The 13,467-nt window shown below is 39.5% G+C and overlaps 1 protein-coding gene across 1 annotated transcript in view; it reads left to right on the top strand.

The window, feature by feature from the left end:
- The window catches only part of Cubn (Cubilin), a 67,721-nt gene extending 59,528 nt beyond the window's left edge, over window positions 1-8,193 (top strand). Inside the window, exons 18-22 of the mRNA XM_067783331.1 lie at window positions 1,635-1,811; window positions 1,958-2,174; window positions 5,178-5,636; window positions 7,808-7,911; window positions 7,978-8,193. Of these exons, the coding sequence (XP_067639432.1) occupies window positions 1,635-1,811; window positions 1,958-2,174; window positions 5,178-5,636; window positions 7,808-7,911; window positions 7,978-8,121 (1,101 nt within the window). The 3' untranslated portion in view covers window positions 8,122-8,193. The remainder of the gene's footprint in view (window positions 1-1,634; window positions 1,812-1,957; window positions 2,175-5,177; window positions 5,637-7,807; window positions 7,912-7,977) is intronic.
- Window positions 8,194-13,467: the final 5,274 nt, after the last annotated feature.

The following is a 13,467-nucleotide window of genomic DNA, read 5'->3' as shown; positions in this document are numbered from 1 at the left end:
ACTTGTTTTATATTTTTAACTAGTCTGTAAGAAAGCATGTAGTTATCGAAATGTAAGAATTTGAAGTCCTCATGGAACTAGGGGGTGGGGAGGGCGGGATGTCCTAGAAGGTTTAATGTGGTCATATAAATCGTTCCCGAGATGGGCGAGCTAGTAGTACCTTAATAGTGCTTTGTTACCGGAACGTACCGGATCTATATCCGCCAAAGGGCCAATAACATCGTTAACACTCTCCAAAGCCTTCGGGGAGTGTCTTTATCGTTAATACAACAACAACAACAAAGCATGTACTTTAAGATTGAATGAATTATATAAATAAATAAAATGCGTGCACAAAGAAACGACTAGTAATTCAGATTGATATTATTGACAGGTTGACTTAGCACATTTACACATCATTGCCCACAGCACGTAAAAATGAAAAATTTTAATATTTTTTTTTTGTGATCGATGTATTTTGAATTCAGTTTTAAAACTGCATTAAAATACAATTTTTCAAAAATAGCGACCTAGCAAATTTTCACATTAAGCTAACGATATGTATGTACATAAACGTTTTGGTCGCATCAAAGTGAAAGAAGGAGCTAGCCGTTCATTGTTATCTTATGGCGGTGCCAGAGCAACCGAAATATATTATTTCATATTTTTTCACTTATCTACCACAAAATATTTCTACAAAACTTTGCCTTTTTTATAAATTTTAATGATTTTTTATCAGCTTACTTGCTGATTTATTTGAAAATAATCAAAACCGAACGGATTTCTTGGGGTTTTTTTGCGTATTTTAGGCAACTCTATAGCCATCTGATTTCAAGACCCATTCTTGGAAACGAATGAACTTTTGTTTACAATCGAATGAACCATTGTTTACAATCGAATGAACTTTAACACCCATTCCTGGAAACGAATTGAGAGAGAATGAATGCTTCGTATAAGGTCATCAGTGGTCTACGGTAACATCTTCTAATGAATACAGTGGGGCGTTTCAGTTTAGGCCTTCCTATTGATCTTTTGAAGCTCCTGGCCTGTATGCATTCATTCTTTATACATATATACATATTGTAATGAATTTTAGGAAATCCTTGTTAATATACACCTTCTGCAACCGTTCGAATCCCTAAATTGTTGAATAAATAACTCCAATATTCAGTAATGTAAAATGGTCTTTATTATACTACTTTGAAAGTAATTCACAATAACATGTATACTTCACAACTAATTGCGTGTTTAAATCAAACTGATTACTAATTCCTCAGCTTGCGCTGCTTTTATACTCTCAGTTTTGTCGTTCATCCATTTTCCTGAGGTCTAGTCATTTCGCGAAACTGTATTCCCAAACAATTGTATCCGTTGCTTGGTTATTAGCTATATACATGTATACCTATTTGTAGCTTATGTTTCTCTTATAGCCATATGCGTGTGTATGGGTTAGTAATTACTTCTGCTGATGACTAAATGTGTGTGCGTGAGTAATCTCTTCGTCGCCTTCTATATATGTGTGTAAATGATGACTCATGTGTTTATGTAGCTTGCTTTAATTTTTTTTTATTGTTGCGTTGATTATTTATTTAGTATCAGCTTAGTGATACTAATATTCGCCACAATATATATATACAACTATTTTGTTTTCACAGAAACTCATCATAAAATCTCCTAACGCTCCCGACCAACTTTATGGCAAACATTTAAATTGCTTGTGGAAACTTAAGAGTACAAAAACAATACACTTGAAGTTCGATCGGCTCGATTTGGAGGGTAACAATGTTACAGGAAAATGTGGTGGTGATACACTCAGAATTTATAACAAAGACGTGAGTTAAGAAAGTTAAATTGGTGGCGACATATCATGACATCCTAGTCTTACCCATAACAAGGGATATTTTTTTATGTCATCACTAACTTAACTTCATAAACCGAAATGTGAAACAATTTTCAAACACATTTTCTATGCTCATAGGACGCCGATCAAATTGAAAAAGGTTATGGCACTGAGGTCATTTTCAATGGCAAATTAGGCAGCGTTGATTATAGTGAATACGCAACGGATCATGTTTATTGTGGCAATCATTTGCCGGATGATTACTTTTCCACGAGTAGTACGTTGATTATTAAATTTCAGACTGATGAGGATATTGAACGAACTGGTTTTACTCTAAGTGCTTATGCAGTTGAAGGTAAGTGGGACTACGAAAATATATTGATGAATATAATTATATGGATATAAGAAATGCGGTGCGTAGTCGAGAAGGTCGAATTCAGTTACAGCAGCGGAATTAATTTTTGCGGTCTCCGATAGCAAAATTTACTTCCTCATACTTCCTACGACAATTAGTTGCACCTAGTAGCTGCAAGTTTCTTCACCCGACCAAGGGGTGTCATTTGCGTATAAACATGTTTAATTTATCATATACTCGTATTTCCTACAAAACTCCGGTCAGGTTTAGAAAAAAACACCTGCATATGCCGGAAAAATATATAATTTAGGTGGTCACCTTTCACTTCAGTATGTCTTTGTGCAAAGTAGGTCTACATTGAACGAACTGTTGCGGACTGGTTTAAGCTGATCACGCAGTTCATGCTCTACAGCGTTCTGCACTGAAGCTACAAACGCCACCTTTAAGGTAGGTTATGTTGAGTGTTAGCCACCAATGCAGGCGTAGCTTACTTGACCAAAAAGAAGGTCTGTTGTGATACCACATACGATACAGTAATGTAAGAAGTACCTATTTAGATCACCGTTGCGTGGCAACTATGTAGGTTCAAACAAGTAAGGAAGGCTAAATTCGGTTGTAACCGAACATTATATACTTAGCTGAGAGCTTTGGAGACAAATGTTGGAGTTGAATGTTGACATAATTTACTTATATACCGTAAAGATATACATTTTTTTTTTTTAAACTTGACTTTTAAAATTTTTTTTTTAAAGTGGGCGTGTTCGTTATCCGATATTTCTAATTTTAAATTTTTATTTAGAACACATATAGTAATAGGAGTAACGGTCCTGACAAATTTTATCATGATATCTTCAACAACTGCCAAATTACAGCTTGCAAAACTTTTAAATTACCTTTTTTTAAAGTGGGCGGTGTCACGTCCATTGCCCAAAATTTTACTAGTTTTATATTCTGCGTCATAAGGTCAACCCACCTACCAAGTTTCATCGCTTTATCCGTCTTTGGTTATGAGTTATCTCACTTTTTCGGTTTTTCGAAATTTTCGATATCGGAAAAGTAGGCGTGGATATAGTCCGAATTCGTTCATTTTAAATTGCGATCTGAGATGAGTGCCCAGGAACTTACACACCAAATTTCATTAAGATACCTCAAAATTTACTAAAGTTATCGTCTTTACGGACAGACGGACGGACGGACATGGCTAAATGAATTTCTTTTTTCGCCCAGATCAGTTTCAGTTGAAAACACAGTTGCCAGGTATATTGCTATGTTCCGTGATGCAATGATATTAATAGTTAAAAAAGTGACGCCACCACAGTTGAACTCAGGGCTTAAATAACCACCACCTTTAATGTCTTCAAGTAGACGCGACCTCGCTGAGGTTAGTCTCATCGAATAACATCACCCCTGATTAAAAACTACATGAACCTTTCGATACCCGACGAAAGTACATTAAGGCTGGACCTTATACAAAAACAACTAAAAACTTATAAAACCATTGCATTTTGTACTCCTCTCTCATTTCCGATATCTTTCCATCTTCCTTTTCCGGTTTCCTTGTTTTACTTTGTCTTCCATTTACCATACTGTTATACTCAGCTGAGCAGAGCTTACACAGTATATTAATTTTGTTCGCATAACGGTACTCCGTAACGGCGTAAACTAGTCGAGATAGATATAGACTTCTATATATCAAAATTATCTGGGCGAAAAAGGAAATTCATTTAGCCACGTCCGTCCGTCCGTAAACACGATAACTTTAGTAAATGTTGAGGTATCTTAATGAAATTTGGTATGTAAGTTCCTGAGCACTCATCTCAGATCGCTATTTAAAATGAACGAAATCGGACTATATCCACGCCCACTTTTCCGATATCGAAAATGTCGAAAAACCGAAAAAGAGCGATGAAACTTGATAGGTGGGTTGACCTTATGACGCAGAACAGAAAATTAGTAAAATTTTGGACAATGGGCGTGGCACCGCCACCTTTTAAAAGAAGGTCATTTAAAAGTTTTTAAAGCTGTAATTTGGCAGCTGAGTATGTAATGTTCGGTTACACCCGAACTTAGCCTTCCTCTCTTGTTTTTCTTTACCTTTGCTCTCGGCTCATCAGTCACAGCAGATATAGGAAGTGCGAGCAGCAGGCATACACGTTTGAGCACGTATTGCGTTTGTGTCCTGCGCTCGCGAAGTCAATGCTCCAGCTACTAGGGGCGGCAGTGTTGCCAGATCTCGTGGCAGCAATTAAGCTAAGTCATAGAAAACTTTTAGTATTTACCAAGAGGACGTAGTTATTTCGTACCTTAAGTCCTGGTACCTGATTGAGGCTTTTATGTTTGGTCGCCAAACAGTGCTGGTAACACTATGAGTACATTCAGTTTATGTGAGATCCCAACTGACCGGCCAGTTCATCCTAACCTAGCCTACCTTTTCCCTATCTCTACCTATCTCTCCCTTTCTCTACACTTCCTTTAATGGCTTGAATCACCAATTTCCTGCCTTTCTTCTCTTCAACAATCTTGTTTTTCAATAAATACGATTGATTATTTTTGTGTGTGGACAAACCAATCGATGAATCCGTTTTATTTTAACCGATGGTGAATGTGGTTACACTTTCCGAAGTCGGCGAGGACGAAAAATTCTAAAATTGTGCCCAATTGGATTTGATCACAATTGAGGTGAATTAGTGATTTTGGTGGACATGCTCGTTGGCTCAGTGGCTGTAATGTAGTGTAATCCGAAGGAACATGATCAACTCATGAGAGCCACTTGCCAACGATGGAGGATGACTATACCGAATACTTATGCTCGTTAACATTCGTTTTTGCATCCCTTTCTGCTTACGTTGTCGTTGGCGTTGTAGTATCGGTCGTTTACTAGAGGCGAAAGTAAGAGTTGTATAGCTATGTATTTGCTTTATTCGATATCGATTTTATTCTGTGCTATTTCATAATAGAACATTTCAAACTTATTATCCCTTTTATTTCTTTTTTATTTTCAAGGTTGCTTCCGTAACTTTACCGGCACACAGGGTCGCATACAAATGGCCGATGTCACCGACGAGTGTGACATTTATGTCGAATCACCAGAGAACTATACATTGAACCTTTATTACAACGATGCCACTTTTGCCGAATATGAATGTGGGAAAGAATTTGTCGAAGTATTCGATTCGCATACGAATAGTTCCTTGCAAAAGATTTGTTCGTATACTGGAAATGAATTGGCGCTCTTTTCACGCACGAATAAGTTACGTTTACACATGAAAATGAGCGGCTATTACACAAAACTCGATATCACCTATTTGGCTAGTCGTGATGGTCCAGGTTGTGGTGGTAATCTGTATAACAGTCATGGCACAATTGTGAGTCCCTTCTATCCAAATAATGTGCGAAATAATTCGAATTGCCTATGGAATATCAGAGTGCCATCGAATTTACATGTGCTTTTACAATTTCAAGGTAAGTTTGCGGAAAAAATTAGTATTTGATATTAAAACCAAATGAGATTAAGCTTTACGGCCTAGAAATGGCAAGGCAAAGTTCAATTTTTCTTTTTTCTCCCACGCGTTTCGACGCTTTCACGTCTTGCTTAGTGTGTCTTATAGTTTTATTAACTTTATCAAGAAAGGAGGAATTATAGATTTAACAGCACAAATGGGAGCACTCTTTGAAGTCACCATGTAAGCAAGCAGTGTGAACAGGAGCCCCGTGAGCGCGAAAAAGTTATTGGTACAGTTTGGGAATGTCGGGCAACCTCGCAAAAAAGAACACTACTACTACATGGTCTTAGGGTCTGGGGTTGATGTTATATGTAAGCGTAATTACGAATGGGACGCGCATTACATACAATCAATCACAGCCATTCTTTCCAAGCAGTCGCTGATATTTACTGTGATATTTCAGTCGCCGTGACAAAATTCTAGGTATATGAATATTTTCCAATCCTAAATAATCTGCACTTGCTGTGCGCATGATGCACCCCCATTTTAGTTTGCTAAATATTTGGGCTCTCAGATGCTTCACTGTGGAAAAGAAAGCTCTACCACCACAAGTGAGCCCTGCCACAATTGCAAGAGTTTTTATTTGAGTAAAAACTTGCGAGCTCGCATCATTAAGGCGTACTTAAATTCATTTGCCGGAATTTCTCAGGGCTGCAGAGTGCCTACTTTTCTTCCTACACTACCTACGAGTTCGTGATGACCTGCTCCGTTTGAATTGGTTTAGATGTAAGTATATTTTGCCGCAGAGGACGTGAGCTTGCTTGGACCAATATTTATGCTATAAACCTATGGTGCTGCCTTAGTAACAATAGCTAAGCTTAGAGCTGGCAGATCCCGTGATATCCGAGAAGCAGGGTCACTTATGACTATGACTTCTCGGTCGCGGCGATTTTTTTCAGCGGTTATAGTCGAAATCACAATTCGCCACGGCAGAAGAATGCGCTTGGATAAACAATAAGGCCGTGATTTATTCTGCGAAGTCGAAACATGCTCTGCTTCTTTGTCGCAACGCAAATTACAGGCTTACTACTACATACTGTGCAGCGAATTGTTCCTATAACGAGCGGTGTAAATGGATCTGAGATTGCCGTTAATGGTAAGCGAGATTGCGTAAAAGACAGATGTGGCGTTGCAATCTCTTAGACACGTCGATTTCTTTAAAGCTGTCGCTGTCGCTGTAATTTGCTGTGACCTTTAAGCCACTGTGAAAGTACAGCTCGTATGACTCATAGTCTTAATCACCTTGGTTGATCATATGCATCTTGGTCTACTATATATCTCACCCAATCAGATTGAAACAGCTACAAGGAGAGCTCCTTATACATTTTCATTATAATATGGCCGAAAACCTAGACGAGATTTAAATCCAATTCTTTCTCTGCGGCCGAATCTAGTTGATGTACTATGCGAGATTATCGGCTTGATGGCCGACCGACTGTCAATGTCAAAGTTGATGAGACTGCAACTTATGCGAGTTTCTCTAGTATCTCAGCTGATTTGTTATGTCTTCAAATGAAGTTAGAAAGGCATTACACCAACCCTTCACATCTGTTTTAAATCTTAAATCCCCATCAAAGCATTGCCATGGTATAACATAGTCTGTCCGTCTAATATCAATATGGCCGTACGGCCTGAATATCCTTGTTCTTTGTTAGGACGGCTACTGGGTGAATGTGCTGAAGTGCATTGTTTGTTGCCGGATTAGCTTTCAAAGGGATGATTGTCGATAACTTGTTTCAAAGAAAGTGCGATTTGTCCCGCATGCAGCCGCAACATTCTTTAGATATATTAATGCTTTCTTCCGTCTCTTATTTACATTGAGCTTCATTTATAATTTCGATTATTAATAAGATTTCCATCATGAGAGTTCTGAAATTAACGGGTATATTTCATAAAAATCGCTATTGGCATGCAGTTACTACCCCTAGAGCTTATATTTGTGTAGTTGTGTTTGGCATTCGCTTAAGAGATAACAGCGTAGTAACATCACTAAGTCCAGGTTTAGGGTTTAACGCGCTGGTAAACGATCGTATCCTTCGCACTTCTGTTCCCCAACTAATTTACATATAAGTGTCTACTACATCCTGCAGTTATTATTTATATAAATTTTGATGTTTGTATTTTATAAAGTTTTTGACTTTGGCACCAAAAACACTTGTCACACGGATTATCTGGAGATTATCGAGAAAAATAAGAATGGCGAGGATGCTGTGGTGAGACGATATTGTGGCGAGGTAATATATATTGTAATGTCTTTCCTTGTGTATATATGTATACTGAAAAATATTATTTCCTTGCAGGATAATCCCAAATTCTATAAGAGTGAACGCAGCACACTCTCCATACGTTTCCACAAAACACTTAACTACGATGGCACCGGTTGGGTTATAAACTTCAATGGAGTTTACTCGAACTATAAAATTCCTGAATATATGTTTGCATAAGAATATTCATTGTTTATAAATTATTGTGAAATAAAGATGATTCCTATGGTTTTAAATCAATTAAACTAAAAATTTTGTAATTGATTTTTTAATTGAACCTAACATGCGCCTACCAACATCCATCCTTAAAGTCAGAATTGGTTTTTGGTGGTAAATCGAGATATATTCTAGTTTCAAGTGAAAAGGAATAACTTAGCGGCATGTTTGGGAGGAAGCTCGACGCAAACAAATATATAGAAGACATATCCAGGGAGAATAGGTTCCTTAGCGCAGGACTTTTCAACTTCGTCAACTGCCCATACTTTTATCGCTGCAGGGATCAGCCGAATTCACCACGTCTGAGCGTCGCACTTTCATCAACCTAAAAAAAAAAAGCAGAGTATACAGTATACACAGATAGTCTCTATGCGCCCATCGCAATCACAAATTCCGGAAAGCCGGCCAAATTTTTCAAGAGAGGCGTGACCTTGTACGACAGGGACAAACAATTGCGTATCAGTGGTGGATAATAGGGGGAACATCAAAAAAATTGCTACCTCTGCCGGTGGTAGTAAGGTTTGGTCAATCGCAAGGTCTCTTTCAAATACCACAAAGCGCAATGAAGAATTGTGTTTAAAAGCCGTAGGCCTGTACTGAATTGTTGTGCTGAAATTGATTAAAAAAAACGTTGGTAATGAGGGTCTGAGTTACATAGCGCCCGTCTTCAACCTCTCTCGATCCTCTTTTGTCTCCCTAAAAAAATTGTAAATGGCGTGGGTGGTACTAAAGCACGTCTTGCTTCCTTATTCCTCCGCAAATCTGTGACGTGCCAGTCACGAGCATGGCTTTCGAAAATTACAGAGCACCTCCACCCAGATTTGCACCATCAACACAAATAAATTGAAGACTGAACCAAGCACCACACCATAGACTTATCAAAAGCTTTGGGCGCAGTCAATCACAGTACGCCACTGCAATACTTGGAAGGGTCTACCCTTCCATCTAGTCTCAAAAGGAGGTGTCTTGCCACCAAGGATGGTGTCCTGCCACCACTTATGTTTTATTTTTACATCTCTCTTACAACCCGAAAGAGCTGCCATTGTTTCCTACGTTGATGCCTGCACGATAAAGGCAACAGGTCCTGACTCTTCCACTGATGAGCTCTTGTGTTAAACTAACAACTATCTTCAAAGTATTTCCAGCTATGTCATCTCGCATAACTTGGTACTATGACCGAATAAATCCTCGGCGATCTCATGCGGCCTGGCAAATGTCGGCAATATTGCACAGCTACCACAACACGCCGTGCGTACTCAGTATCTGCGTAAGGTGGTAGTTTAGTTCGCTGCGCTTCCGTTCATACCATTCCTCTATACTCGGAGCTAACGTGAACATCCAGCGCATTTTCCTCGGTTCTTCTCACCGTTATTGTCACCCAGCAATTGTTCCTCACCTTGCGCTTTTCTTGGGATCTTCCGATGGTCGCCCGAATCCAGTACCGTACAGCTCGGCTCTTGACAGTAGATATACTGGGATAAAACAAGGATTACATCGTCGGACACCGTCCGATAAGCACTTGTAACTCTAGTTTATCTTTTTCGTGGGTCATTATAGCTCTGTGCCCCACTTGTGGCGACTGGTTACGTTGGACAAAAGGTGACGGTTAGCTTCACCTGGTCCTCCGATGTTCCACTAACTTCAGAAACTTTGTTTCCTACCCACTACCCTGAAGTGCTGCTTAAAGTTAGTTTTGATTCAATATTTACTACTAAATATTTCAGAATCCATTGTAGTACTGGCCTCGCCCCTGCAGTTATCACACCGTAGCTTCATAGGTGTCAATGTTGGGAATGTGATTCGCCAATTTTGCTGAGTATGATGGTTTCGGGGTGGGGCTAGGTGATGTTATGCTAAAAGGATTCATCAGACAAGGCCAGAGTCATGCGGACAGGATCTGGTACACTGCAGCATTGACGCTTTTCACTTGGCCAGTTGCTGACCGTTGACCGGCCTCTGTTTGTTTTGCTGGTATATTGTAGTATGTATTTAGGCGCATATGAAGTTACAGTAAGGATCGTAATATTGTATTATTATTATTAGGCCTGGAAGCACTGCGACCTTTGTGCAGATCTATTTTGCATGACCTTTCAGCCTAATTTTATATGTGGAGGCTTTTGATGTATCTAAGTACCTTTTCAGGCTTTTTATTCCGTATCACATAGAGATTAAGAGTTACATCACCTAGATGGGAGAATCCTTGCCTTACCAGAGCGGCGTATTCGCAGAGAATGTGAACCGGTGGTTCTTCCTCCAGCTTACAGAAAAGACAAATTTGAGTATCGGATAGATTTAACTTATTAAGGTGATATCGTAGACCACAGTGTCCCGTATAGTACCCAGTGAAAGTTCTTAGGTCCTGCCTGCTTAGATTAATGAGTTTGGCTGATACTTTCGTTGCTGGAAGTACAAACAGTTTGGTCAGTCTTTGCCTTGGGCAGTCAATCCAGTGACGTCTGATTTGTTTTGTTTCCCAGTTACTTATGGTTTCTCTGGTGTGTGCTTTTGTGAGTCCACAAAAGGGCTCTGGATCATAGAATGCTGCTATAGCTCCTGCTTTACTGCGTAATCTGCATGTTTATTAACTTCATGTCCCTGATGTCCGGGTGTCCTGATGTCTTAACTAAACCTTGATTTTGGCTTCCAGTGCATTAAGGACGCAGTCATCCACTAGCTTAGATGTAAATGTGTAGAATTGCAAGGCATGCAGCGACGCCTGGCTGTCCGACATAATGTAGATGCTCTTCGATTTTGAGCCTCTCCGCCGACATTCTCTACAGCAGACTTCTATTGCATGGATTTCTGCCTGAAATATGGTGGGGTAGCATGCCATTGGTATCGATTTCTTGAAGTTCGGCCCATAGATGCCAGCTTCCGTTCTTCCGTCATCGCATTTCGATCCATCCGTGAACCCGACCTCTGACTCAGGGTCATTATAAGGATTCTCTGTTTCCAGTGCGTTCTGTCCACAATGGACACTGCAAAACTCCGTGAGATTATGAGCTGAGGGGACATTACGTCACGCAGTGGTAATGTGGGATTTCCTATGAATTTTCTTATTACTTTTATATGCTCTATGATGTTTCCAGGCTCCAACTCCGAAATAGTGCGCCTAGTGTTGCCTCTTTCTCTATCGGAATAGGGTATTATAGTATTCCCACTAAAGCACTAACTGCATCAGCAGGGGACGTTCTCATCACACGCGTTATGCCAATGTAAACTAGTCGATGCAACTTGTTTAGTTTTGCTGTTGCTGTTGCTGTTCTTTGCGTGGCCTTCTGCCACCAAACTAGGGAAGCATAGGTGACTGTTTGCCGTACCACAGAATTCAATGTCCAGTATACCATTTTTGGAGATATCCCCCATGTTTTGCTGTAGAGTCCAGTACAGGTGAAGAAAGGTCTTTTTGCTTTGTTTAGGATAGCATCCAAATGAGAATTCCGCATGAGTCGTACTATTGTAATACTACAATACAATATGTCAGTGTTTTATTTTCAACTTAGGTATACAAGATTGCAGCTATTAAATTTTATTACAAGCTATTTTAATTTTAATGTTGACAGCGTTCTGCGTGTATAAAATAATTGAAAATAATCCCTATGCAAAAATATTAAATAAATAAATAAATGTAAGACGCGATAACCTCCGAAGAGATCTAAGGCCGAGCTTCTCTTCCAATTTGCGTCGTGCTCCTCTTGCTTTTCCCTACAAATTGGCCGGACGGGACCTACATGTTTTATGCCGACTCCGAATGGCATCTGCAAGGCAGATGAGTTTTCACTGAGAGCTTTTCATGGCAGAAATACACCCGGAGCGCTTGCCAAACACTGCCAAGGGGCGACCCCGCTTAGAAAAATTTTCTTCTAATTGAAAAATATTATTTCTAAAATTTTGATGTTGCTTTGCCCGGGGTGTGAACCCAGGGCATACGGTGTGGTAGGCGGAGCACGCTACCATCACACCACGGTGGCCGCATGCAAAAATATTACTAAATATATATGTGTATGTAAGTGTGCCTAAACGATTTAGTTATTGTTTTAGTTATATCATTTTGTATTTTTTTTGTTTATCTGCTATTTGCTTATGGCATGTTTGACACAATCATCTGTTACATCTGATCACCCACTGATATACATTTTAAATTGTTGTAATTGTAGAACATTGTTTTGATAAAATCGCCATTGGGGTGGCAACGAATGTCATCCATGAGAATAACCTAACAGCCATTCAACAAAATGATTATTAATAAATGATGGACAAGGGTAACTAAGTAAGTACACAATGCATATGTACTAGAGGTTTGCGCCGATCACTCTATCGGTGGCGGCGGCGTAGGCCGGTGTTCTTACTTTAAAAATCTTGATTTTTCTATTTAAAAAAATAATATTTAGGAAAGGTTTTGTTTGTATGTATTTAAGGAAATCAACGTGTTGGCCATTTCAAGATCTCGCAGACCATTCAAAAAATTTCAGGAGTAGCGCCGTGCGGAGGTATTGTCCCTCGTTCACTTACTCCACAGAGTCTTCGAACCTAACCCCGGTCTTTGGAATTGGTACTGCTGCGTCTGCTGAAAAGAAATAGAGATACATAAAATAGTCACAATTTTGTCTGTATATCTCTTGCAAAGCGTAGTTCCAGTTTTGTGGCTCCTTCGCCGTCACACACAAAGTCGACTTACGGTTGTTATTAATGGTCTATTAATACTCATGGCTCTCGTGGCACAGGGCGCCTCCAGTTTTTTCGGCTGTTTTTAAGAGCTACAATACCCGATGTGCGAACAGTAGCAATCCCAAATACCAGACGCTGCCACGCCTCCTGACCCTCACATCATATGCCAGCACAGAAGCTATAGGACTGCGACTTCGAACTCATACCTTCGTCGACGTAACTTTCCTATAAGCTCTAGCCCCGAAGACTTTCCAACGGATGCTTTTGTCGCGCTATGATGTCGAGCTACATCAGAGAAACACCTTGAAACGTTAGGGAGTGACTATTCGGCCAAGAATGCCCCGAAAGTATAAGCAGTATAAGTGGATGCCATTGCGTAATGGGTGAAAATCGTATAATCCCCGGCGCATCTACATATTTAATATTTTACTAGGACCCTGGATAAAATTTTTAAAATGTAGACCAAAGTTTGCAGACGTTTGTGTTCACAACATTGATTTCAATAGTCTTCGTTAAATCAAGATGATATTTTAGAATGAAAGTCGACCGATTTTAGGTTGAAAGTTGTTAACGGCAGCTTTTTGGGTATTTTGCTTTTTATAACAACTTGAGGACAATTTGAAAATATGTTCGACTTGGGAC

This window comes from Eurosta solidaginis, chromosome 4 (assembly GCF_040869045.1).
Source record: "Eurosta solidaginis isolate ZX-2024a chromosome 4, ASM4086904v1, whole genome shotgun sequence".
Taxonomy (NCBI): domain Eukaryota; kingdom Metazoa; phylum Arthropoda; class Insecta; order Diptera; family Tephritidae; genus Eurosta; species Eurosta solidaginis.
Note: the sequence above shows the minus strand (reverse complement) of the source record. Positions and strands in the feature narration are given on the sequence as shown.